We start from the raw sequence: 24,264 nt of genomic DNA on the forward strand, positions 1-24,264 counted from the left end.
GATATTCATAGTTTTGCTGATATTTTCCTTTTTAAACTACTTGGTGTAAAAAACCGCAAAACATCAATGTGATGTATTTGTCTGTGCAAAGTCATCAAGATAATTATCTCTGAATCTTTTGTAGTGTGTTTAATTTCAATGTAGTGTCCCAGATCTGCATTTTTGGGAAAGATCAAAGTACAGAGTGTAAAGGTGGTGACAGACTGTAGCCCATTCCCACAGAAATCAATTAAAGGTCTTCCATTTGGGAAGTGGGCAGGCTTAGTATCGTGATATGTGGTTTCTCTTGCCATCAGTAAAACAGATTTTCTCATTTATCTTATCCTCTGAGATGTTCAAATTTTGAACATCAGCTGATTCAAATTTTATGTTTGGGGAATCCAGGCACTGAGGTGATTTCTGTTTAGGGCACTGAACTGGGACTTAGTAGATCTGGGTTTGTTCTGTCATGCATTTCCCATGTGATCTTATGCAAATCCTTTATTGCCTCTCACACAGCCTCATCAGTAAAATAGGGTAATGTTACTCTTCCTGTTCGAAGGATTTGTTAACATTTGGATGGCTTATCTACAGCGGATTGCTGAGGGCCATATGAAAATATAAAATCTTATTTAAATGTACTGCTTTACATATAAATCCTTCTTTCATTTTATGCTTCTACACCTACTGCTTTCTTATAGCCCCCTCATGGGACTCTTTCTTTCATTCTTTTCTTTATAAGTAATCTTCCACAGGCTGGCCTTGTCCTCCAAATACATGTTAATTGGGTCCTGTTTTTTAAGCTTACCAAGGCAGGTAATATGTAGGAGTGGATATATATGCATTGGAGAGGCACTATCTGAGCTGTACTTCATGTGGATAATCTTTGGTGATCCAACTGATAGGTTTGTGCTTGGGAAACTAGATCTTTTATGTATTTTTGTTCCAGATATGTCCACTTAAATGATTCAGATGTACAGTTCTCAGTCACAGAAATTCATATTGATTTCAGTAGTGAGCATTGTTTACATAAAAACCCAAGAATGCCATTTCAGATACTTCTTTTGCAAGTATTCAAATAGCAAAACCAACACTGTGCGCATTTTTTTTTTAGAAAGGATATTATATTAATATATATTCACACAAAACTATCTGCATAAATGCTTCTGTGTTTGCCACATTTGCCTTTGCAAAAGAGTACATTTATTGTTTGAGGCCAGTGAGCCTTTACTGGAGTGAGCAGATCTGAGCTGTACATTGTTACCTATCAATCAGTATTATCTGGGATAGAGCAGTGATTTCAACAGCAGCTACAGCAGATATAGCTACCTGCTCTCTATAGTGTTAATGAAAGTGAGAATTCCATATCCCCTGGAATACTGTTTCTTTGATGCCTTTCTTTGCACAGCATGGACAAGTATTGACCTACTAATGGCATCTGCTGTAAAACCGTTGCTGACTGGTGGCTCTTTGAGTTTGGTGTAGATGGGGCAGGTATGGAAATTTAAAAACACCCGACTGCCAAACAAATGAGTATATCTTTATCTAAAAGCATTAAATGTATGGACATTTACATGCTTCCTTCAAGAAGGCAGCAAGAGTCATGGTTTACCTGCAAGCAACTGCATTTTCCTTAATGAAACTTCCATTCAGACATTGTAGATATAAAGCCAGCCAATATGGAGGACCTGACGGAGGTGATTACAGCTTCTGAGTTTCATCCCCATCACTGCAATCTCTTTGTCTACAGCAGCAGCAAAGGATCCCTGAGACTCTGCGACATGAGGGCATCGGCTCTCTGTGACAAACATTCCAAGCGTAAGTCCTTGCTTCATTGAGCCCCAGATGTCATTAAAGTCTTATTATTCACAGACAGCATGTAGATGTGTGCATACCCCAGTGTATTAGCTTCTCAGTTGCAGTTGCACAGTTGAAAAGAAAACGGCAAAAGGAAGAAAATTTTCTCATCTATACAAGTATTACCTATGAACTTGATAACAGTCGTGTCTGTGACTGGTTGCCCTTGTGGTTCTTATTGCAGGGATCAGTGAAGAACCCACAAGTCTCTAGCAAAAGAGAGATGATTCCTAACAAATGAAATATTGGGGGAGGGGAGTATTTAAGTAGATGAGCATACTGTTTTGAATACACAACTGTTGTTCTGAATACTGCAGCAAGGAAATTTTGTCATTCAAACTGCCTTCAAAATTTTGAATCCATTTTCTAGATTAAAGAATGTCAGAGTCCTTCCTAAAAATTTAGCCCAGCATTCCCTATATGTACTTTTTCAATAATGTGTCTGTACAGATACAGAGGAAATAATGCAATAAGTAATATTGGGGGGGGGGGGCGAAGAAAAAGATATTGTGTTGGTATAGAAAGTGTCATCTGTCCTAAAGTGATTTTATGTAGCCTGTGAGACTTTGAGACGGAGCCACCAACTCATGACAGTTCATATCTGAAACCTACATAAGAACAAGGAAGTAAAATGTTAAGATGTGGGGCTGTCTTTGTTCTCAAAGTAAAGGATGAAGGAAAATGCATGTTAATAATGTCTCGCTGTCGGCTCTTTATAGTCTAGATAAGACAGAATATGGTTCTTCCCACCAGTAATCTGGCAAGCCTGGGCACTTTGCCTTGTGCAAGCAACCTGTTTATTCCTGATCTTCTGAGACTGAAAACCACCAGACGAAGGCATTGTGTCGTGTGGCTGGTTCCTGTTCGGAGCTGAGAACCTAATGAATGAACTGTGGTGGCTCTGCTTTAGCCACCTTCAGGACTGGGGCTTCCAGGACACTTCCATCTCACAGAATTGGGTCTTCAGTTTCTTTTGCAATGTTGAAACATTGAGAAGGAAATTCAGGAGAAATTCTCGTAGTGCCGGGGTACATAAGAGGTTTTGTGTCATTCAGTTCCTACTTGAACCTTTTGAGGTAGGCAGATCTTACTAGTAGGGGCAGGAGGGGGGGAAGAAAACATTTGAGGATTTAAGTGTGACATAAGTGGTGCACAGATTTAGCACACAAGCTATGTTTTTTAACTGAAGTAAATGTACTAAAAAGCCTATGACTAGGCTTTTCGGCTGCAAGGAGAAGTGCACGTGCCCAGAACCTCTTTGGATGTCGTCTCCAATTCTAGAAAATAACCTTTCAGGACAATTTCCTAAGCAAAGAAGTGTTTTACCTTAGTTAGCTGTTTCCCCTTGTACTTGTAGGGGGAATTCAATACCATGAAGTGAAATGCGAGCATGATACAATCTAGCACATTGTTGTGAGTTATCCTGTCCCGCTTAATTGTTTAGTTCCATAATACTTTCATTTCTTCCTGCTAATAAGGCCTCCGTGCCCCTATAACTCAGTGCCAAATGCCAACCGTAACTTATTAAAACAACAATACAGTAACCCTGGATGAAAGAAGGCATTTTATGCCAGAAGAGAGTGCAAGGTCTAATGGTCATTGATTAAACCCCATTTTCCAGTTCTATGAGTTAGAAAATAGCCATTTAATGTAGTATTGCTGCACTGAACTCATGTCAAGCTCATTGAGAAACTGAGTGTGTACAATACAAAATTGATACAGCAGTGGTAGAACTTCCGGAATAGGCCCACATACTGCTGGTTGGAGTGGTTTGATATAGCTCTCGGTGGGAAGGAAAACTAATTATATAAAGCCCATAGCAACCTAAAAGGATATATCATAAAAACCAATCAGTCTGGGAAATCAAATATTTACATGATAGTCTCTCTAGTACCTTCACTGTGCATCTGATTCGTCTTTACAGTTGCTTTACGCATGGTACATACGCATGGTCAGCACCCTACTCTCCTAGATCAGCTTGCCTTTCCATCTTTCCCCATAACTGACTTCATTTCTCAACCCACACAGCTACGACTGTAGTCACTGTAAACCGTCATCTTCTGCCATGCAACCCTACTTTCTTAATTCAGTCTAATATCACTGTGCTATATTTCAGATGCTGTTCTGAGATTGTAATGGATGTATATATTTTTAGGGATAAAAGATCCAATGTAAAACTTACAAAAAATACCTGGATGCTGAGCATATGTTGTGAACTTTTGGTTTTACTCCTTTTTCAGACCCTTTGTTATCCAGATCTCTATAGCTGGGCTAAAGTCAGTTGCAGCTTTTGGGGGAAGGGCCCTTCCATTTGTACAAGTCTAGAGAGTGCCATTAATAATTACTGTGCCATACTGTATAAATAAATTACATACTAATATCTGTAGTGTAAGTCACTGACACAGGATGTTAATAAATTATAGTATTCCTGAAGATTTCTGCTTTGCTAAACTCAGTGGCAAAATCTCTCTGTTCGGCATTAGTGACAGCAACACTACAAGGTTTCCCGTATAAATCTTTCATGGCTCTGACATGGAAGAGACAAGAGACTTCTTCCATATCTACTCATCCTTGGTGCCTATGCTGAGATTTATTAGCAAGCTGCCAATTTGTGTGATGAGTTGTAATGGGGACCTCTGTCCCTTAGAAAAATGGTGTCAGACCACCAAATCCATCCATAAGGCATTGACAGAATATCAGGTCAGTAGCTGAGTTTTAAATGGTCACTGAGATAAGGTGTGATAAAATGTGTTGTTTTTCTAATAGACTACCTGAAACTGCTTCTTGTAACACCTCTTCAATAGATCATGCAATGCTGGGCGAGCAATCAGAAGCAAAACATATGTGGCCATTACAAATGGATATCCAGGAAAGTCCAATCTGTAACCACAGCGGAGATACATACATTATACTGTTCTGTGGTATTATCAGACTTCTCAAGTAGTGGGAGAGAATTCCATCAAAATATTCTGGAGAGGAGGTGAAAAAAGAGATGCATGTCCCTGCTTATTTAGAGTATTAGAGGGATGGCAGTAAGGAAGAAGGTGTTCTTGCAGTCCACGGGGTTATAGGTAAAGATTTAAAACAGATCAGTTTTATGGAGGTCAGACTCAAGCAGCAAGAAATAGGGAATTAATTTAAATAATATTAATATAAATAGTATTTAAATAATTTTTGGACGTGAGGAAAAATTTCTTTACTGAAAGAGTGGTTAAACATTTGAACAGGCTGCCCAGGGAAGTGGTTGAGTCCCCATCACTGGACGTATTTAGAAGATGAGTAGATGAGGCGCTTAGGGACATGGTTTAGTGGGCATGGTGGTGTTGGGCTGACGGTTGGACTTGATGATCTTAGAGGTCTCTTCCAACCTTAATGATTCTGTGATTCTATGATTCTAATATGGAAGCTGTCATCTAAACAGTGTGTGTGGCAAAACACCCAAAGGTCATCTTTGAGGTGTTATTCAGGCAACATGCATGGCAATGAAGTGTAGAAAGAAGGCAGTATACTGGAAATCGGTGACAGCAGCGAAAGAAGGGAAGCTAACAGCTGCAGAAGTATTCATTGTTCAAGCAGTTAGCTGGGAACATCCAAGAAATAAAAGAACTGCCCCCCACCCCAAATTCCATAAATTCTCAGGCAAGGGACTCAGGTGACAAGGAAGACAAGCATAAGGATACTGTTGCAGTAAGAGCGTCCTGACTGAAAAATACTTATAGCAGTATAATATGCAACTGTTCAATTAACAAATAGTTGCTAATTAGGTTTGATCTTTTCTTGCTAATATTATGTTCAGAGCTCCTTATAAATGTGCATGGAGATAATACCGTTCTTCCAAACAGCTTGTAGATTAAATAGGTACATATGGCTGTTTCAACAAATCATCTAATAAAGCAGTCAGCTAAAGAAAACTGAGCTTGAGCATGTGAAGTCAGAAAATAATGAAGAGCTTTTTCAGTAGTTCATCAGAATTATTAAATTCAGAATTAAGTGGTAAATAGAAACTGTATAGTTATGCAACATGGAAATTTGAGTCACTCAAGAGTGTAACTCCTATTGATATTCTGTGTAATAGCCTTAATATCTTAAAGTTATTGCATGCTTCAGAAGTTATAATCTATTTAAATGCTGTATGTTACTTTAAGGGGTTTTTTAGTGTTAATTTCTTAGTATGTATTTGTAGACTAAAAACCTATTTCTAATTATCCATTACCCATGTGCAAAATTTACAACAAAATACCTCAGGGAAGGCGGAGCTGCAGTTTCAAGTTTATTGCTCCGTGTGCCGTGGTGGTCTTTAAAATACAAACTTTGGGGTTACATAATGCAGTTAGCCTCTGTCACCATTAGTTCATGCTTTCCATCCTCCATACAGACTTCGCAAGCTTCTGACATCTGGGTCTATAACAGGAGCCGTTTAGAGCCCCCCTCCCTTTGACCGCAGAAGCATTTGTAGATGGCAGGCAATCCTAACAGCCATCTTCTCTGGACTCACCCTGAAAGGGGCAAAGCATGTCAGCTGGTGTCTTCCCAATTCCATGGCACGGATAATCAATATCTTAAAAGTATAAAATGGTCTTCGGAGCAATGCAGAGTGAATTTGGGGTTTGGTTTGTGACCCAACGATGCCACCCAAAGATGGTGATGGTGTCTTTTTTCCTTGAGAGTCCTCTACCACATTTTTATTTGAAATCCAGGCATGAAAGAAATGCCAGCCCTTTCCCAAGGATAAATGCCACTATCCTGTCAGTCTGGCATGTAACTCAATTTGGTTATTGGCTGGTTTTTTTGAGATTACCTTTGATTTTAAACTTAAGAATTCAGAACTGTGGAATTAGCTAAAACAGAAATCAAGGATAATCTACTTGAACATGTTGAATTTTTAAAATTAAATTAATTATATTTACCAGTCCTTTAAAGGAGGTTGGAATTTCAGAGACAAGACAGCTTTCGGACCTCTAACTGAATATAGATTATCTTTCATTTGCAACAGAGAACACCCAGATGCACAAAAAAGCCTGTGACAGAATATCCCTGCTGGATTTGCTAATTAATATTGACCTTTCCAAATGAATGATGCTTATTGTATGACTGGGAAAGAGACAACTTGTTTTTCTTTTATGTGAGCTTTACATTTAAAACACGCTTCTTATTTCTGCATCTGATCTCATGTCAGGTTATCATCTGAGACAGAGACAGCTGGCATTCTCCCTTTGTGCATTGAGAGGCCACTGTCAAAGTAATGTCCACTTCAGGCAAAATCTGCAAGGTTTCATGTGACAGGAGTGAAACTTATCTGAGCTTCCGTAATGATTTGACCCCATGCTTTAATAAAGGCTTGTTCTCCTTATCCTAATTCTGGATTTATTTTATAAGCATGCACCACAAAGGCATATATTCATTGCTGATTTTATATCCCCAATGAAAAAATGTGCCTGTGTCCTGATAATTTTGTAATTATGACTGTCACTAAAGATCTGTTACTACAATTTCACGCATGCTAAACTAGATCCTGGAAGGGATCCTTCCTTGCGCAGGAATCCCCTTGAAATTTGGTGGAAGATTGCCTTTAGCATGGGCTCCAAAGCTTCCATTCTGCTCAGTTTGGATGAATGTATAATAAAGACATTTAAAACATGGGTAATGAAAATTCAAAAGTGTTTCTACAGAAATGCAATTATGTCTATATAGTATTTCCTCCAGTTGTGCAAGATATGTTAAAATTAAATCAGAGGAAGAAAAAACCTGATTTATGTACTTCTAGCTATCAAATAGTAAGAGGAAAGATAAAAGCCTGAAGCTATGGTAAATGATTTATGATTGAAGAGGTGTTTCATTAACCCCTCTCCCCCAACCACACACAGATAAAGCAAATAATTGCTGTAAGATTGCTTTAATTATTCAGTCTATTAAAATTCCTCTCTTGTTTGCTTAATTTTTTAATAGCAACAAATACTGCTTTTCAATGTCTCATGAAACCAACGTTGTTCTTTCAAGATCCTGTTTCACTGAGGAAACCCCCCCCCGCTTATCATTAACCGTATATATCAAGATTGGAAAGACTTATGCATGAATTTGGCTGTAGAGAAGTAGTAGTTTTATGTCCCATTAACTCCATGGGATTGCTCGCAGTACGTGGCATTAAACACGCACATAAGTCTTTGTGAGACCGAGGTTTACAGAGGCTTGATCTCCCAGATTAGCTTTGCGTTTTTTCACTTCCTTGCTCTCTTTAGCACCATTTCTCTCTATTAACAAATTCACTGGCAAAGTTATATTAATATAAGCAACTCCGTAGTGAATCTCCCACCCACTGATCTTTAGCTATTGATCTGGCTTTGCCTTTCAGCGCTAATGCAGTATCCCTTGTGGTTTGCAACAAGCTGCAGCAACTCACTGCAGATGGTAAAACAGATTCTTAAATATTGATTTGAGGCTCCACTTTTAAAAGCCATACTCTCTAGAGGTATTGATGAGAAGCCTGGTTTTAATATTGGGTCATTGGATAAAGTGCTTTATGGTAGGTGGAATTTCAGTCTTGTGGCGTGGAGGTAGCTTCAGAAATTTGCTTTTACTCGAAGAAGGAAAATGATGTGTAAGTGACCAGGGCATGAAGAGGTGCCCTCTGAATTATATAAAAACAAATAGAAAATTGAAATATAAAAAGATACTACTCTTTCAGTTCAAAACAGGATAAGCAACTACAGGCTATGGTAATATAAAATGTTAAATAATTGTGTTTAGTTGTTTATACTTCATGTCTTATAAAATAATTGTATTTTAGATTGCTTATGAAGGTGGACTCAAAAATTCCCACACGTCTATAACCGTATTAATCAGTGTAGAACATGAATGCAAGATTGACACATTAGCAAAACATCCTCATCTTGAAAGAGAATTTCTGAAGGAGGTGAATGTATGAGTGGATTGGCTTAATACAAAACAATAAAACATTCAGAGGTAGTGGAAGATAGAGTAAATACTAATGGTAAATCAAACCATTATCATAAACAATGAAGCTAAAAGGCATAAAGAGACCATGAATTTCAAAGGGAGCTTTGCAATTGGTCCTGATTCACTTAGAATGAACTCAGGAACTCTTTAGTATGAAATCCTAAAGTAGATTTCAAACAGTGCATAATAATGACTCTACCTGGGCAGACCAGAGGTCCTTCTAGCCCAGTATTCTGGCTCTGATAGTGGGCAGTAGCAACATCAGCAGAAAATGTAAGAACAGTGCAAGTATATAATCTCTAGCCTCTGTAATATGCAGTTGGAAACCTGGGGTTCAGGGACTTCATTGAGAGCGAACTTACTGCATTTAACAATACTCAAATGGATGTTTGGGGTTTTTTTCCTTGAATTTGTGCAGTTACTTTTGAACCTGTGTATAATTTTTACCATTCACAATATCTTTCAGTAACGTCTTTAGTAGCTTAATTAGGCATAGTATGAAGAACCATCTGCTCTGTACTTACCCTTTCCTAGTTTCACTTGGTGACCCCTACTTGTTGATTGGAAGAGACAGTGTACAAAGTGAACTGTCGTTCCCTATTCATCCTTTCCATGCCACTCCTAATTACAAACCCCTCAGTCTTTCCTAGGCTGAGGAGTCTCAGTCTATTTAGTCATTCCCTGCATGGTCGTTGTTATTGCCCATTTTTGTGTCTTCTTGAAACCTCTACCACATTAGGGATAAGACCAGAACTACACATAGCTCAAGATGTGAGCACATCTTGAATTAAATGGCACAAAAAAAATAATGCTTTCTGTGTTGAAAGATAGTAACAAGTGTCATGGACTTAAAAAAATGAATGTGATTAGTATTTTTATATAAATTCAGTGAAATTTAGCTTAGGTTTTTTATACTAAACTTTATGAAATACATATTGTGGAGCGAATCACTGTCCTGGGAAATGGTGCTGATTTGCCATCTAAACATATTAGAGTGTAGTTAAATAATTTGTAAGACTTTTAGCTTAGGATCATGTTTTGTGAGGAACATTTAATTAGCATGACCATGTATTCCAGAAAAAAAAAATGTTTAAAAGTGTTTATTTATCAGCTATCGGGAGAGCATATTGGTTCTTGTTCCTTTTGCGAGTTGCTGTGGGTAGTCTGTCAAGATGGGTGAAATTCCATATATTTCAAAGTACCGTTTTGCAGTACATTTTAATCAGGTATTGCAGCCATTTTCATTTGGGATCTGAAATGAAAGAGAGACTTAATTTAGATGACAAATTGTTTGACCTGGGACTGCATCTGTTTTCTATGTTTATGAAACTTAAAGCCCACTGAGAGATTATCTGATCGACCACCAGTATTTCCAGGTCCAGTTGAAATACACCTGTTGTGTGTGTGCATGTGTAGCCCAGAGGTTATCTGAAATAAGTCCTTAATCCAGCCTAACTGCAAACTGTTTGCATATTTGGATAATAAAAAAGAAAATTATTCTCCCTCTCTTGTTCCAGCATCTTCACTGGTTCTGGCTTCTATGGTCCTCCCCCTCCTCATTAACCCCACTGCCTCTTTTTCCAGTGGTGCCAAAACTGTCTTCACCCATTCGTAGCTGTGACCCTTGAACAGGAACGGGACAATTTTCTACATCTATTAGCTGTCTTTGGAGGGAGAGAGTGAGTTATTTCATGGTGCAGGATTTCCGAGGACTTAAATCTAAGTAACAGCACTTAAATGCTGTAAAACTAGAAGTTTTCAGGACAGGATGCAAACTATTAACAGTATCCTCTAGAAAAAAGCTTTAATAAGTTATTATTTGTTCATAAGTAGAAAGAAAATAGCTTCAGAAGAAGCTTTGTTTTTCTGCTGTAGAGAATGATTTAGGCTGCTTATAATTTTATCCTATGAATGATGGAATTTCTTACCAAATCTGTGGAGCTGATAAGCTTTCATCTTCAACTTTTCCCTGGTTTTGTTTTTGTTCCTCCCTCTCCAGATAATCACATGTTCTGCAATATATATAAGCATGATTCATCTTTGCTTTTCTTTTTAAATGTATTTGGCTTTGTAATAGCAAAAAGTTGGTTTTATCTGTAGTTCTACTTTTGGTCGGCAGTAACAGAAATTTTCAAGGTTCATATCTTTATGCCTTAAGGAGTACAGAGCGTTATCATCAAGGGTCTTCTCCCTTGCTAGTTCTGTTTTCCTCTTTGTTGTGTTTACTGGTATTTCACAGTAAACCCTTGCAGTTATCATTAAGTGCTCAGGCCACGATAACAAAATTTTGCCAAAGCTTATACTCTATGTTTCTCTCTTAAAAACAATGAAATATTTTTTTAACTGAATACATTTGACATTTCTTTTATCCCATCAATCCATTACACACTTATAAATTCAGGTCAAAAATAAAAAGTAGCTCCAGATAAACTTTCATTATATTAGATAGATAGCTTTTCTAACCCTTGCCCCATATTATCTCAGATAGTGTTATTGCTTTCCCTTTAAATAGATCATTCTTCCTTGTGTTTTTAAAAACATTATTCGCCTTTGTATTTTGGATCCATCTGCCTTGCAGCAGTGCTGTGAGTGCTTGTGGTTTTTTTTCATCCAGGCAAAAGAGCGAAGGTAAGAGGAAAAGGAGAAGTAGAAGGACTGTTGAAAATTCAGCTGAGGCATTACCCAAGGTCCTATAGTATAATGTAGAGAATCATGCGTACTCCTTGTTGCGATGATTTTGGGAGGAATACAGGATTTTGTATGCTATATTGGATTCTGATACTGCACCCACCATATGAACCATTTTTAGCATTATTATTATTTTTTAAAGTTCACATATGCCAGAATTTACACCCTGCAATGATTAAAGCTCTGCCCAGCAAACAAAATATTAATTTTCAGTGGTGCTAGAGTCTGGAGAATACAAAGAGAAAAACCTTATGTGAGGACATAGGTTTTTATCTTTTCTGAGGCTGAGTTTTTTTGGCTGTTGTTGGGATAATGGATGGTTGACTTGTAAAATATTTTTTAGTTACAATCTACTCACTACTTTTCAGTGGAGTGCACACAGTAGTGCTGTTTGATTTATCAGTTTCTTGTGTTCCTAGCTGTTTGATATTCCTCTTTCACAATTACATATTTGGGAAACTGGAGTATCATACAGCAGTGAAAGGTAGCTGGCAAAGCTGAAGAGGAAGGCGGTATTGGTGACCACCAGGTCTCTCTCCAGACCGTTATAGTGGGATTTCAAAGCATGCACTCACACCTCGTGGCCCTTGCAGTTTGTATGGTGTGTGTTGAGTGGAGTGAGACATTCCAGTCTACCATTATCAGACGTTTTTTGCAATTAATGTAAAATTAAGAAACAAGATGTGTAAGGAAGGTTACATTCACATGTGTAGCCCTAATTTTTGTCAGCCATTAGTTCTTGTTTAGAATTGAACTTGAAGATTAGTTTGGGTTTTGTTTTTTTTCTTTATTGGATGTGTCTTGTCCAAAACGTATAGCTTTCAAGTTTGTGGAATCAGGCCCATATTAAAATAAATGGGAAGTTGCAGTGGTGGCACCTACAACACCCAGAGTGCAACTCACTGGCTTGATGAGAGCCACAAGGGTGTTCGTGGGAAGTGCCTGTGCACCACGCTCTTCGTAGGTACTGCCTGAGGCGCCTGCTTTCTTTTGGCCAGTGTCTGGAAGGGAAGCTGAGTGAGATGGACCTTCCCACCCACTCTAGCTGTTCCTGGCTTGTTTGGTTTTTTTTACTTTAGACATGTGCATATAGTTCTGCATGATAAATGCACACCTTAGAGATGCCTTTTCTATCCACTGATTCTAAGGAGAGTCTCCCTGTCTACATTAGATCAAAGAAATTCAAGGAATACTAAGAATTTTTTTTACAAGAGATGAGAGTTTGTTTTTCAGCAGATGGCAGTTCCTTTTGAGAAAGAAGCAGCACATTTTTGTGCTGCAGATTTTCTTCAGGATTCAGGAAAACAGTGCTCTGGCAAGTATCGTTCACCCAACCACATCTTTCTCTCCGAAGTCTGGACTCACTTCTGTGAAAAGCTACCCTGTTTTTTAACTTGTGAGCAGGAAGCCGTGCAGAAAGGGATTGAACATTTTTATTTCCCTAAGCAGCCTTCCCAGCTTACCTATGTATCTGCCAGTGGAGTAAGGGGCAGGAATGGCATCTTCCTTGGAGGCTCCTCTCCAACACTGGCTGTACTCAGAGATGTGCTCAGCTTCCCTCTGTAATCCCATGATATTTCTGTATTCCACAGTCCTGTCATCAAGGTCATATTTAAGTCTGAGCAGTGTCATGTGAAAGCTCAGCACACTACACCATTTGTGATTCCTATGTTCATTAGTTTGCAACTAGACAGGTAGCTTTGTGTCTTTCATGTAATTAGCACTGTGAAGGTTATCAAGAACAATATTCATGAAAGTTAAATACCCTTTTTCATGGCAAAAGTTAGTTATTAAGAAGTTAATCAAGAAATTAATCAATGAGTATAATAGAAATTGTAATCAAATCTCAGCAAAGTTCTGATTCCAAGTCCTGGTCTAACAAGTTTTATTTAGATATAGAAAAGTAAGCTAGATTTGAAGTCTTGTGGTTTGGGTGCTGATTGCCCCCTGGCATAAAAGCGGCCTCCAGAAGGTTAGTCTAAACTGTAACAAACAGAAAATGTGTTTCCAGTGCAGGCTGACAAACCTGATTTTGCAAATGGTGGGCTAGCACTGTGTTTTCTCCTATCAGGTTGAAGAGGCCAGGGTTGAATCTGAGTTGCTTGCCTGAACTGAAGTCAAAGTCACGTGGCTGTCACTGCTGTCCTGTTTCCAATTACTCAACTTGTATTAGCCAAACTGAATGAAGACTGTGCTTTTCTGCAGTGTGTGCATAACCTTATGTTGATGCTAAACCAGAAATAGCTAAGACCCAAGGACGCTATATCTCACCTTCATTTCCTGAGGCCAGTGCCTTGTTCTGGTTGCTCAGGCATATGCTGCTAGCTGCGAAACTTTCTCTGTCACACTGGGAGCTGCTGCTTAATTTCCTATAACAATTTTCCTGGCTTGGTTATGCTGACTATAGGAACTATCTGCAGAGAATTGCTGCTGCTAAAATTTCTGCCACTATCTTTCTTTGTGTAGTGATATGAGACTTTCATGCCTGCGTTAGTTTCTGCAGTTAATTAATCTAAGTCTTTCTAATACTTACTGTGGTAAGGATAGAAAAGCAATAAACAGTGCAGATAAGGGATGAAATGGTTTAATCTCATTAATTAACAAAATACAGAGTATCCAGGTACAAATATTACTCTTTTTCTAATCGTTGGGAGTTGGACGAGACACACAGAGCCAAGAAAATATATCTTGCCTATAAATGAAGGTATAGTTCAGTTAGTGTGTGGTTTTTTTTTTTTCTTTCCTGGTTTTAATAGCAACTTCACATCATAATTAGGTGGATGAAATTCCTGCCAGCCAAGTACATAGTTTGGACAGATTAAAGGGAAGAGGTATGAGAAATGATAATTGCTTTGTGCTCGTCAGACTTCTATTGAAAATCTGACAGGATAATTACAAAATACCTGCTTTGCAGAATGTCTAGGCAAATTTTTAAAGAGCTATTTAAAGTTGTTCGTTTACAGTCTGTCTGAAAAGAAAAGTTTTTTCCCCCTTTTTGAAGTAGTTCATTACCATTTAGATATGTGATACATGTTCAAATATAGACCTTATTCTCACATGCATGCCTGGCTGCCTTCCACTGCCCACCCCCAAAGAAAATTGCCCATAATTTTTTGCATTACCCCACATACTTCACCCACATACTCACCCTTAACTTTCAGCAGAACATTATTTCACCTGATGGAAACTATAACCTTGTTGCTTTCAACAGTCTGAATCATAGTCATAGATAAATTAATTGAGAGAGAAATGTTCCAGTGGACTACACAAAAAACCTCTGTTTTGACTGACAGTAAAAAGTTGTTCTACTTTCAGCACGTTTTCATGTCTCATCACGTGGCTTTTCTTCACCTGCTTTTGAAACTTAAAATGACACTCACCAAATTGCCAATTTTCAAAGAATATTCTAGACGTAGGTGCCAAAGCCCTACTGATTTTGCTGAGAACTGAAAGACCCTGAAAGCCTGACTTTCTACTAAAGTTCACCATATGAGGTCATTTGGATCACAGGGCCACAGATACCTGCAGAAAGGCAAAAGAGTTGCTCTAGGCACCTGGTAGGCAGGGCTAGAGTTAGTGCAGGCTTTTGGGGGAAGGATGAAGAGACCTTGGTGAGTGGTGGACCTGTAACAGATGAAGTAGAGCCCACTAATACCAGTTGTTTCAAGTTCCTGCAATTCAATGTGAGTCATCCAGTATCATTGTTATATACAGTTGAACAGGGATGACCAACCTCCCAGCTACAAGAGCTAGACTTCTCTGTATGGAGGTACTGTAAGCAATATTTCATGATCCCCTGCCTTGTTGGATTGTGCAGCGCACAGATCAGCTAACCAGCGTGTACCAGACATGACCAGTGAGTAGCCTGCAGACTGGCCAGCTGGTTCTGGCAACCAGGGCAGGCTTTGAGTAACCACCCTTCCCGCGGATGCCAAGACCGTTGTGAGACCACATGTACACCTTTCATGTGACAGGGACACCTGAATTTTGGTTACGTCAGGAGACAGGACGTGGGGACTCCAGAAAGGATGACCATAGATGAACTGCCTTGCTATAGGTAGCTGTAGTCAACTAACTGGAACATTTACGTAATTTCCCAAAGTGATGCTTTGGACCCATAGCTATAAGGTTAATTCTTGTAATATTTAAAGCTTACAGTTTGTATTTTTATATAAAGATAAAAGAATAAATAAAGTGTGGGCGTATAATTAATTCTATATCATGTTCATTGGTACATTGAACTACATTGTTTCACAAGAAATGCACAGTACTTATTGTACAACAGCATTTTTTTATAGAATTCTAATTTCTCTCTTGCTTCTTTTTCTTTGAACAGTTTATGAAGAACCAGAAGACCCCAGTAACAGATCATTTTTTTCAGAAATTATCTCTTCAGTGTCAGATGTCAAATTCAGTCACAGCGGTAGATACATGCTAACAAGAGATTACCTCACTGTCAAGGTTTGGGATCTGAACATGGAAACAAAGCCTGTAGAAACGTACCAGGTAGGTATCTGCTACGTCTTGAAATGCAACAATATAAAAGCATCTCTATTCAGAACCTGAATATTTTCCTAAACTTCTCATTGCTAGCTAAGAGAGCTGCTAATCAAGGTGGTTAAAAACCTCATAGTGGTGTCCTTGTAGTTGCAAAAGGGCAATTTCAGCATCAGTAAGGAAGTGTAATGCCTGGGGAGTCAGAGTAACACTCACTGTGGATTGGGCCCTTGAAAGAGACAATGCTTCTAACAAGGAGAATAATCTCTTCACTTTGGCGTCTGTTTTCAAATGATGTATTTCGCTATTAACATTTAAAAGAAACTGAGGAAAGGATTTTGTGAGTTGCTTAGCATTCTGCTCCCATTGGGACTGCTGAGAGTTTACACCTTTGTCATTTCAAAACTTTTTTTTAAAACTTCATCTATGCATTTCTCCCTTGTGCCTAGTTCTAGAAGCGATCAGTGTTAAACCCTAACATCACCACTGACACAGCAGTTTGCGAATGCCAGACAGACACATCTGGTTGCCTGAATTCATTGCGATATTATCCAGACAAAATGCCGGTGGCTCCAGCCAGCACTGAGTTTGTACTCTGACATCTGTTCTGTTTGGCAATAGAGGGCTGAGCTTACATTTTTTTTGACTCTGCCTTGAAGAAGGAAAATATGTCTGTGACACAGAAACTGCTTGTTATGAAAATGCAATGAGAAAAAGCTGCTAAGCTACTACAGAAGAGTATGCAAAGTAGGAAAAATGTCATTCATCTGGCTCGTACTGGTTACGTAGAGACAGTCCTATGACACTGCTGGAACAATCCCTTGTTTCCTGTGTCTGTATAATGGCAGGTGGGGTACAGGAGTTCACAGTAACTATTGTTAAGATTGGTTTTAAAATAACATGTAATGAGAGGTTGGTAGTGTGACTTGTCAAAACAACCAAAATTTGACATCAGTAACATCGGAGGTGTTTATTAGCTAGCGTTTAGTAGACAAAGTGGGCCCCAGTGTTTTCCAGTGCACCCATTACATTTCGGTGGATACTCTTCAGTGTGTGTCTTGTTAGCATTGGGAAGTCTGAGCCTGTATACCTTTAAAACTACAGAATTGGTTTTGCTCTGAAAATGGCAATGCTTGTAATGCTATATGTGTTAGAAATGTTGATATGCTGTGAAAATGAAGTGGGAGGGTAAGGGCGAGACTGTGTTTTATATAACAGAAACATACCTTAGATTTTATACTTATGATATTGGAGTAGGCAACCTTGTCCCTGGAGAGGAATAGCTGGTCAAGCCAACCTGTTTGTCTTGACTTCGACATCTGCTTTTATTTCCTTGTGTAGGTAGCTGTGAAACAAGCTGACCACCCTTAAGTCAGTCTAAACACCCAACAGTGGGGCCAATTAAAAGTTATATTTCTCCATGCTAAGATGTGGAAAATGAGTATAATGTAAATTTTTCAGTACTGATTATTGCAGTCAGAAGCTTATTAAAAAAAAACGACCCACAACAACAAAAACCCTGCAAATATAACAGTGTTCTTGCTGCCTTACTTTAACCTATGGATTGCATTTCATTTTCAAATACTTATCCAGTGCCTTGTAAAGAGTATACAGATGCATTGCTGAGCGTTGCTGCGGACTAAAGGAGAATCTGGAACTCAGGGGCCTTAGGAAGCCAATAGCACAGGACTGCATAGGAGTCACCCAGTCCAACTGCTCTGGGCAACTTTTCATGTTTTTCAACTGCAGAGAGTAGAGAATTCTGTTCTTAAGAAAAAGTGGTTTAAATTACTCTTTTAAATAATTTGTCTTAGAGGTATCTCTCTCTCGCATACATAAATCTCATATATAAACTTGGAAATCTCTCAAAAAGTTTTTTGTGGTGGATCACCCGAAGGCAACAAATAAACCTAACATTTTCAGTTATGTATCCACATAATTATGATGATATGTATATCATTAAAAGATTAAAAGATACTAATTAAAAGATTGAATTTCTCATTTCATCCACTGCATGGTAGCCACTTAGATATTGTCTAGCTGAGAGACTCATGAAGAGGGTCACAAAAGGAGATTTCCCCACAGGGCTGTAAGAAAGAGCGAAGTCTATAACTGTACTGCTTCATTATCAGGTTACAATTTTAGCATCACAAAAAAAATCGAATTCCTCATGCAAGTTCTTTTCCTTATCAATGCTGTGGCTAAAAGTATGCTATTGCATAAAGCAGCCTTGCTGAAACACTTTATCTGCTGACAATGATTCAACATGATTTTCTCCTGTTTATGCTTCACGTAAAAGAAAAAAGGGCAGAGTATGGTGCACTGGGCAGCACTAAAAAAGCAATACAGTGGAATGGCCAGTGTTTGAAAGTTGCAAGGCAGCCTTGCCTAATGGGATACTCTTTTGATGCTGCCCAGGTGAATTACCCCAGCAGAACCATACCAGCAGCAACCAGAGGTGAACACGTTCATAGCTGATAATAGCTTGATCCACTTTTGGCAAGGTCTGTTGCATAGGGATTTGGACTAATGTGTCACTTACCAGTGCAATTCCTGATTGTGACTATTCCATCCCAGTGAAATAGCTCCCCATGTAGTCATGTTGCTGTGTTAGTCTGGAGCACAGAATTACTAGATAATTCCATGAAGGTCTGACCTAAAACTGTGCAGTGAAGAAAAGGAGAATGCCTTTTGTAATTAGTTAGGAATTAATTTGGTTGGGATTAAAGTACTATTCATATGTGGTAAGAACAATATGTAACAGTCAAGGCAAATGTGATTTTACCCTCAATTGGTAGTGGCAGATGAACATGCAAACAAGCTAAAAATGAAGTGTTTCTTCCAGTTAGTTTTTCATAGTCATTCTGAGGGTCTGAATGTGATCAAATGTGGTAAAGGGTCCACATGAAGAGCAAGATGGTTGTTCAAGGCAGTAGTGCAAGTTTGCAGGCAGAGTCAATCAAGAAAAAAGAGCCGAGACCTTGAAGAGATCAGTAAGAAATCTGAGAGAGGAACTTCAAAATGCTTTTTGACAGAGCTGATAGAAAGGCACAGCTCCAAGCTGTGGAGTTGGACACACTTCGCAAAGGGTGTATACGTGACAGTGGTCATGACAGATGGCTGCTGGCAATGGTAACAAGAAGACGACCCAGAAATGGCAGTCAATGAGGCAAATGCGATCTACTTCCTTCTCCTGCCTTACCCAACCTTTCTGTTTCTTCCAAGTGTTGGGAGCTCACAAAGATGATAAAGGAAAGAACTCCAGTTCTGTAACAAATTACACTGCTAACATAAAAAGGCTTTAAGTAAAGAGAAAATGAAAGGATTTAATTACAGAGGGTCCAAGAAACTGCATCAGTACTAAAAGCGTTCCAACCTATTACTCACCATGAGGGTAAATGCATTTAATTGTGAAATGTTTTATCTGCATCTATCATTTGCCTATTATTTGGTGTATAAGACATTATCTGTTGATATACAGCTCAGTGTTCACTCATCTATTAATGAAAATTGATCCATGATTAAAATTTGTAATCCTTAATAACCTTACGTTACAAATATTCTTAGGATACTGTACAATTTGGCTACTGAAAATGGGTTAGTTTAAAGAAAATATAAGTGAAAGGTCATCGTCCCTCGTCTGTTCTTGATAGAAGTTATCTTACTAGAAGAAATGTTTACGCCCTCAGGCCAGAGAAGGATGCTGAGCGTCCATGAGCAGGAACAGTCTCCCTGGACTTGCAAGAACCAGTACCTCTGTATGCCAGAGCTAAATTATGCCCCTCGGCTATTGGATTGTTATGTGTGCTCGAGAGGCCATCTACACATCTTTGTTTTACAGTTTCTACAACAGCTAGAAGAAAACATCAGGAGTGAAAGTGCATTAGTAAATTCACCTAGGCAGGGATTTTCTAGCTCATTATTTCCTTGCGGCATGAAACCGATCATCCAGAGGGAAAACTAATCAAATTCAGCAAAGGATTGAAACAGTTTGCATGAGATCTGTCTCTTTATGATAACCCTTGTTCAGCAGAGATGTGTGGCCCAGAGGAGAGGTCTTCTGCTGGTTAGTCCCACTTTTCAAGTATGTAAGTGAGAATTTACAATGTTGGTTTTAAGTCTCAGCCAAATAGGAGATATTCTTGGGCTAAATTAGTGTTCTAATTTGCAGCCTGTGCAACTGCAACCTTTTACTGTATTTGGCTTCTGAAATACCTTACCCAAATATATGTAATACCATATACTACAGGTTCTTTTAGTAGAGCCAAGTTCTTTCTGCCACAACAAGTGAGAGTCCACTTATCTTGGAATATGACATTTTTGTTACTATTTAAATTAGATTTCTTGCACATTAATTAGCACATCTAGGGTATCAGCTGGTGAAATGTCTTTGGGAATTAGGCTAGCACTGAGAAAATCACCCAAGCACAAAACAAATATGTTGAAGAGGGGTGGTCTGCAGCCTGCTGAGGGAGGTATGCTTCATGCCTTCCTGCAACAATAATTCTGTAGCACCTGGTTAATTGGGCTGTGGAAAAGTACGGATAGCTTCTGTAGAGTTTAAACACAGTATCTTCTGCAAAGCTACCAATCCGTGCAGCATATTTTGAAGGTGAACGTGGGAGATAAAGCAGAGTGTGGGGCAGGTGGTTGTGGAGTTTTATATTTTGTTTTATTTCAAGAATAACAAGTTATTTTCTTTGAAACAGGTCCATGATTACCTTAGGAGCAAGTTGTGTTCCCTCTATGAAAATGACTGCATCTTTGACAAGTTTGAATGTGCATGGAATGGATCAGACAGGTAATCCATCCTTATGTCCATCACTGTCTTCATTTAGCAAAAGAGCTCCCATATGATGGGGAACAATCAGAAAGCAAAGTGTTACACATGGTTATTTTCCACATCAATTTACATCTTCACATATCAGTGTTCAGGTTGATAAAAGGTGTTTGGATATCGGTGCGGTTGTGTCTCTGACCTCATTAGACACGATGTATACCTTGTTAATCTTGGCTCATGCCTTAGGGGAAAAAACCCCTTCAAATTCTGTCCGTTTTCACCAAAATCATAAGTAGGCTGCAAAAGTTAAAAAGAATGCTGCCAAGTTGCACAGCCCCACCAACACACTAAGGAAGCTTGTGTGATCCTGTATTTACACATGAGCTGCCTCAGAAATCCAGTTCATTTACTGGAAACAGGGAGCGAGGAAAGGCAGTCACAGGCACCCACTGATTCTCCACAAACTGCTGCCACCTTCCCACTGACCGAAGTAACAGTTTCTTCTGATACCTACCCCCATCAGAGCAGTCCATTCCCTGTGCACTGAAGGAGAGGTCCTGTTTTTTATCTTGGACGTAATATCTTGTTGAATATTTTTATAAGAAATATTGGCACAACAAGTCACAGAGTGCGAGCGAGAATGAAATGTGCTAATGCCATAATGTTAGCAAGTGGTGGCGGTACTTTGGGGAGTAGGAATATTCTACAGGAAGAACTGAGCAGCCGAGAGGACTGGGATAATAAAAATGGATGAAATCCAAGAGTATAATGCAAGATGACAATTTTAGTTAAAAGAAAACACAAACCTTCATCTTATCAGTTGGAAACAACTCACAGGGACATTCATATGCTAGGTGACTGTGGAAGGGGTTAGCAGTCTACAAAATGCATGTGAAAGAGAGCACAGGAGCCAATTTTGAATGGCACACAGTGACTTCTGGCTCAGCAGAGGGTAGGAGCCAAGAGGCAAAAGTGTGGCACTTGCTGAGAGCCTGGACCTATGCCTTCAGCTCACTTAGCCTTTCATTTGGGAAAGAGAAAAATGGTCCGTCTCATTGTATTTGAAGCAGGCCTGCCCCCCTGGACTGGGCAAGGACTATGAAACAGAGTGTGGGGCAGCTGTGAAAAAGGCAAATAAGATCCTTAAATGGGCAAGACTGGGATATCCAGCAGAGAAGGGAGTAGTGGTGACATTATGTTAGGGTCTTATTCAAAGATCTTTGGACTGCAGTTACACATTTCTTGTCCCTCACCTCCAAGGTGGATGAACTAATTGGGCAAATGGACAGCTGCTCTAAAGAGAGGAGAGGGCAGGAGTTTGGTTTTGATCAGCTTAGCAAAAGAGAAGCCAAGATTATACTTGCTTCTAGTAAGTATATCAAGCAGGTATACATAGGGAGGAAGAGGATCTAGCTAAGATAAATGTGAATGATCATGACAGAACAGCAAATAGGTATTGAGTGACAACAGGTAATCATAGCCTGGAAATTAGAGGTAGTTCATACCTGTTCAGACAGTGACAGTGTGGAGCAGTCTTCCCGTCCTGAGTAGTGGAGATGTAAGAAACCCAACTGTTTTCATGATGGTGCTCAGGAAATTTGTGAAAGCAGTAATATGAGACATTGGTTAAAATGACAAGTGTCTGAACTTGGAAGTGCAGAACAAGGTCTCTTCCAGTCCTGTGTTCCACAAATGCAGGTAAAGTGTAATGCTGTACACTGTGCGAGGGGCATCTTCTCTTTGGACTGCTTTCCTTTGCTCAGTTCCTGTACCTGCCCAATGGAGAGATTCTGTCTTTACTAAGAAATAAAACTTTTACCTTGTATCATTTATTATGCAAATGAAACTATATACTTCCATTATCTCTGTTGTCTGCATGCCAGGGTAATGTGTTTTCTGACAAGGATTAACTCAACATTGAGTATCCTCTGTGATACAAACTGCTGGCCATTTAAAATGACATAGGTGGACCACACTGGGCAAAATCCTTCCCAGATTGCTATGACTGCAACTTGGGCACCAGCTGTTGTGGAAATGGCTTTGATATGGTCAGAAAGTGGGAATGACCAACAGAAGTTTTAGGGGAAGATCCAGGTTTTGGAGCTTTTCTCTGAACCTCCCAAATCCATGCATGAATGGATGTTTTAGCAGAGGATTGTCTCAGTAGACTGGTTACTGCTTGAGTTTGGTCCTACTGGAAATACCAAAATAAAAGCTTTCTTGGAAATATGGATGGTGCTGATCCCTGCCTAAATCTGGCACTGAACAGCGCAATCAAATAATTTAGATATTGTGAAACTTTGTCAAAGATTCAGGGCTTTTTAAGTCCTTTCAAAACATTGTGCTTATCCTTGATGGGAATTCCCAGTGCATTGTACAGGATGGACAGCCACATGTTCCCAGGACTGGAATCTTTCTCCTGTATTTGAATGAAATGCTGCCATCCTCATTAGTGCGGTAAGACCACTCTGGATAGTTGCCTGGTAATAATAGAAATATTATTCAATATCAGGATTTAAAGTGAGCGTAGTATTTTCGTTCTTACTTGACAGATCAGACAGATCAATGCAGTGAGTAATTATTAAGTGGGAACATTAGATTGTGGGGGCTTCATTTATTGTACTGCCCAGACACTGGGGCGTTGTTAGTCATGCACAATTACCAAACCCGTCACTAAGCACAATACACTGCTCTTGATTGTAAGAAACTGTTGAGTAGAGTAGCTGGCAACATTTGACAGAAGATAAGGGTTCTCTTTAATCTAGTTGTTTCTTTTTAAGAGTCAAATGTATCAGCACTGATGTTCATTTTTTGATGAACACTCTTCTGAGGTTCTTGCTTGTGTGTATGACAAGTATGGTATTGTTTTGCTACGCGCTACAAGGATTGGTTTTTTTTGGTGGATCATAATTTAAATTATATTTGCGTACCAGTAACTCTTAAAGAACAGTTCATTCAAATACTGAGGTCACTTAATTTGATCCTTTTGGTATGTATTTTTTTAAAAAGGACTACTGCTAAAGGCAGACAATGCCTATTAACAGTGGTACTCTTAAGAGATGCTGCAATAGAATATTTATATAACAGTATACATAACACTAATAACTGCAGCTCTAAACACGTTATTTTTATCTTTTGCAGACTTTAAAGCTACAATGACAATTTAAGTGACAGGCTTGTTCAGTTAAAAATGAAAGCGTATTTATTATTTAGGTGAAAATACTTTTTATTAATTTTTGTCATTATTAAGGAGTTAATCTAGGCTATGATAGAACCTGATGATGAGGCTGTTTACGAAAAAAAATCAATGTACGTGAGCTCTGATTAGAACGTGATTGATGCTCAGTTACTCCAATGAACAGGAACTAATACGATCAGACAGAGCTGATCTCATTTGCTGAAGGGCACATTAATCACTATGTACTTTGGCAACAACAGTGGTCAGGGGAGGGAGTCAAGCAGGGGTCTTACACTAATTCAACCAGATGAGCACATATTATCTGTAGTTG

At 38.9% G+C, this 24,264-nt stretch overlaps 1 protein-coding gene across 6 annotated transcripts in view; it reads left to right on the forward strand.

The window, feature by feature from the left end:
• Positions 1-24,264, forward strand: part of PPP2R2C (protein phosphatase 2 regulatory subunit Bgamma) — a 208,220-nt gene that overhangs the window by 174,577 nt on the left and 9,379 nt on the right. For all 6 annotated transcript variants that reach the window (XM_076335904.1, XM_076335909.1, XM_076335905.1 and 3 more), the window contains 3 exons: positions 1,633-1,797; positions 15,815-15,984; positions 20,685-20,776. In XM_076335904.1, the coding sequence (XP_076192019.1) occupies positions 1,633-1,797; positions 15,815-15,984; positions 20,685-20,776 (427 nt within the window). The remainder of the gene's footprint in view (positions 1-1,632; positions 1,798-15,814; positions 15,985-20,684; positions 20,777-24,264) is intronic.

Source organism: Aptenodytes patagonicus, chromosome 4 (genome assembly GCF_965638725.1).
Source record: "Aptenodytes patagonicus chromosome 4, bAptPat1.pri.cur, whole genome shotgun sequence".
Lineage (NCBI taxonomy): Eukaryota > Metazoa > Chordata > Aves > Sphenisciformes > Spheniscidae > Aptenodytes > Aptenodytes patagonicus.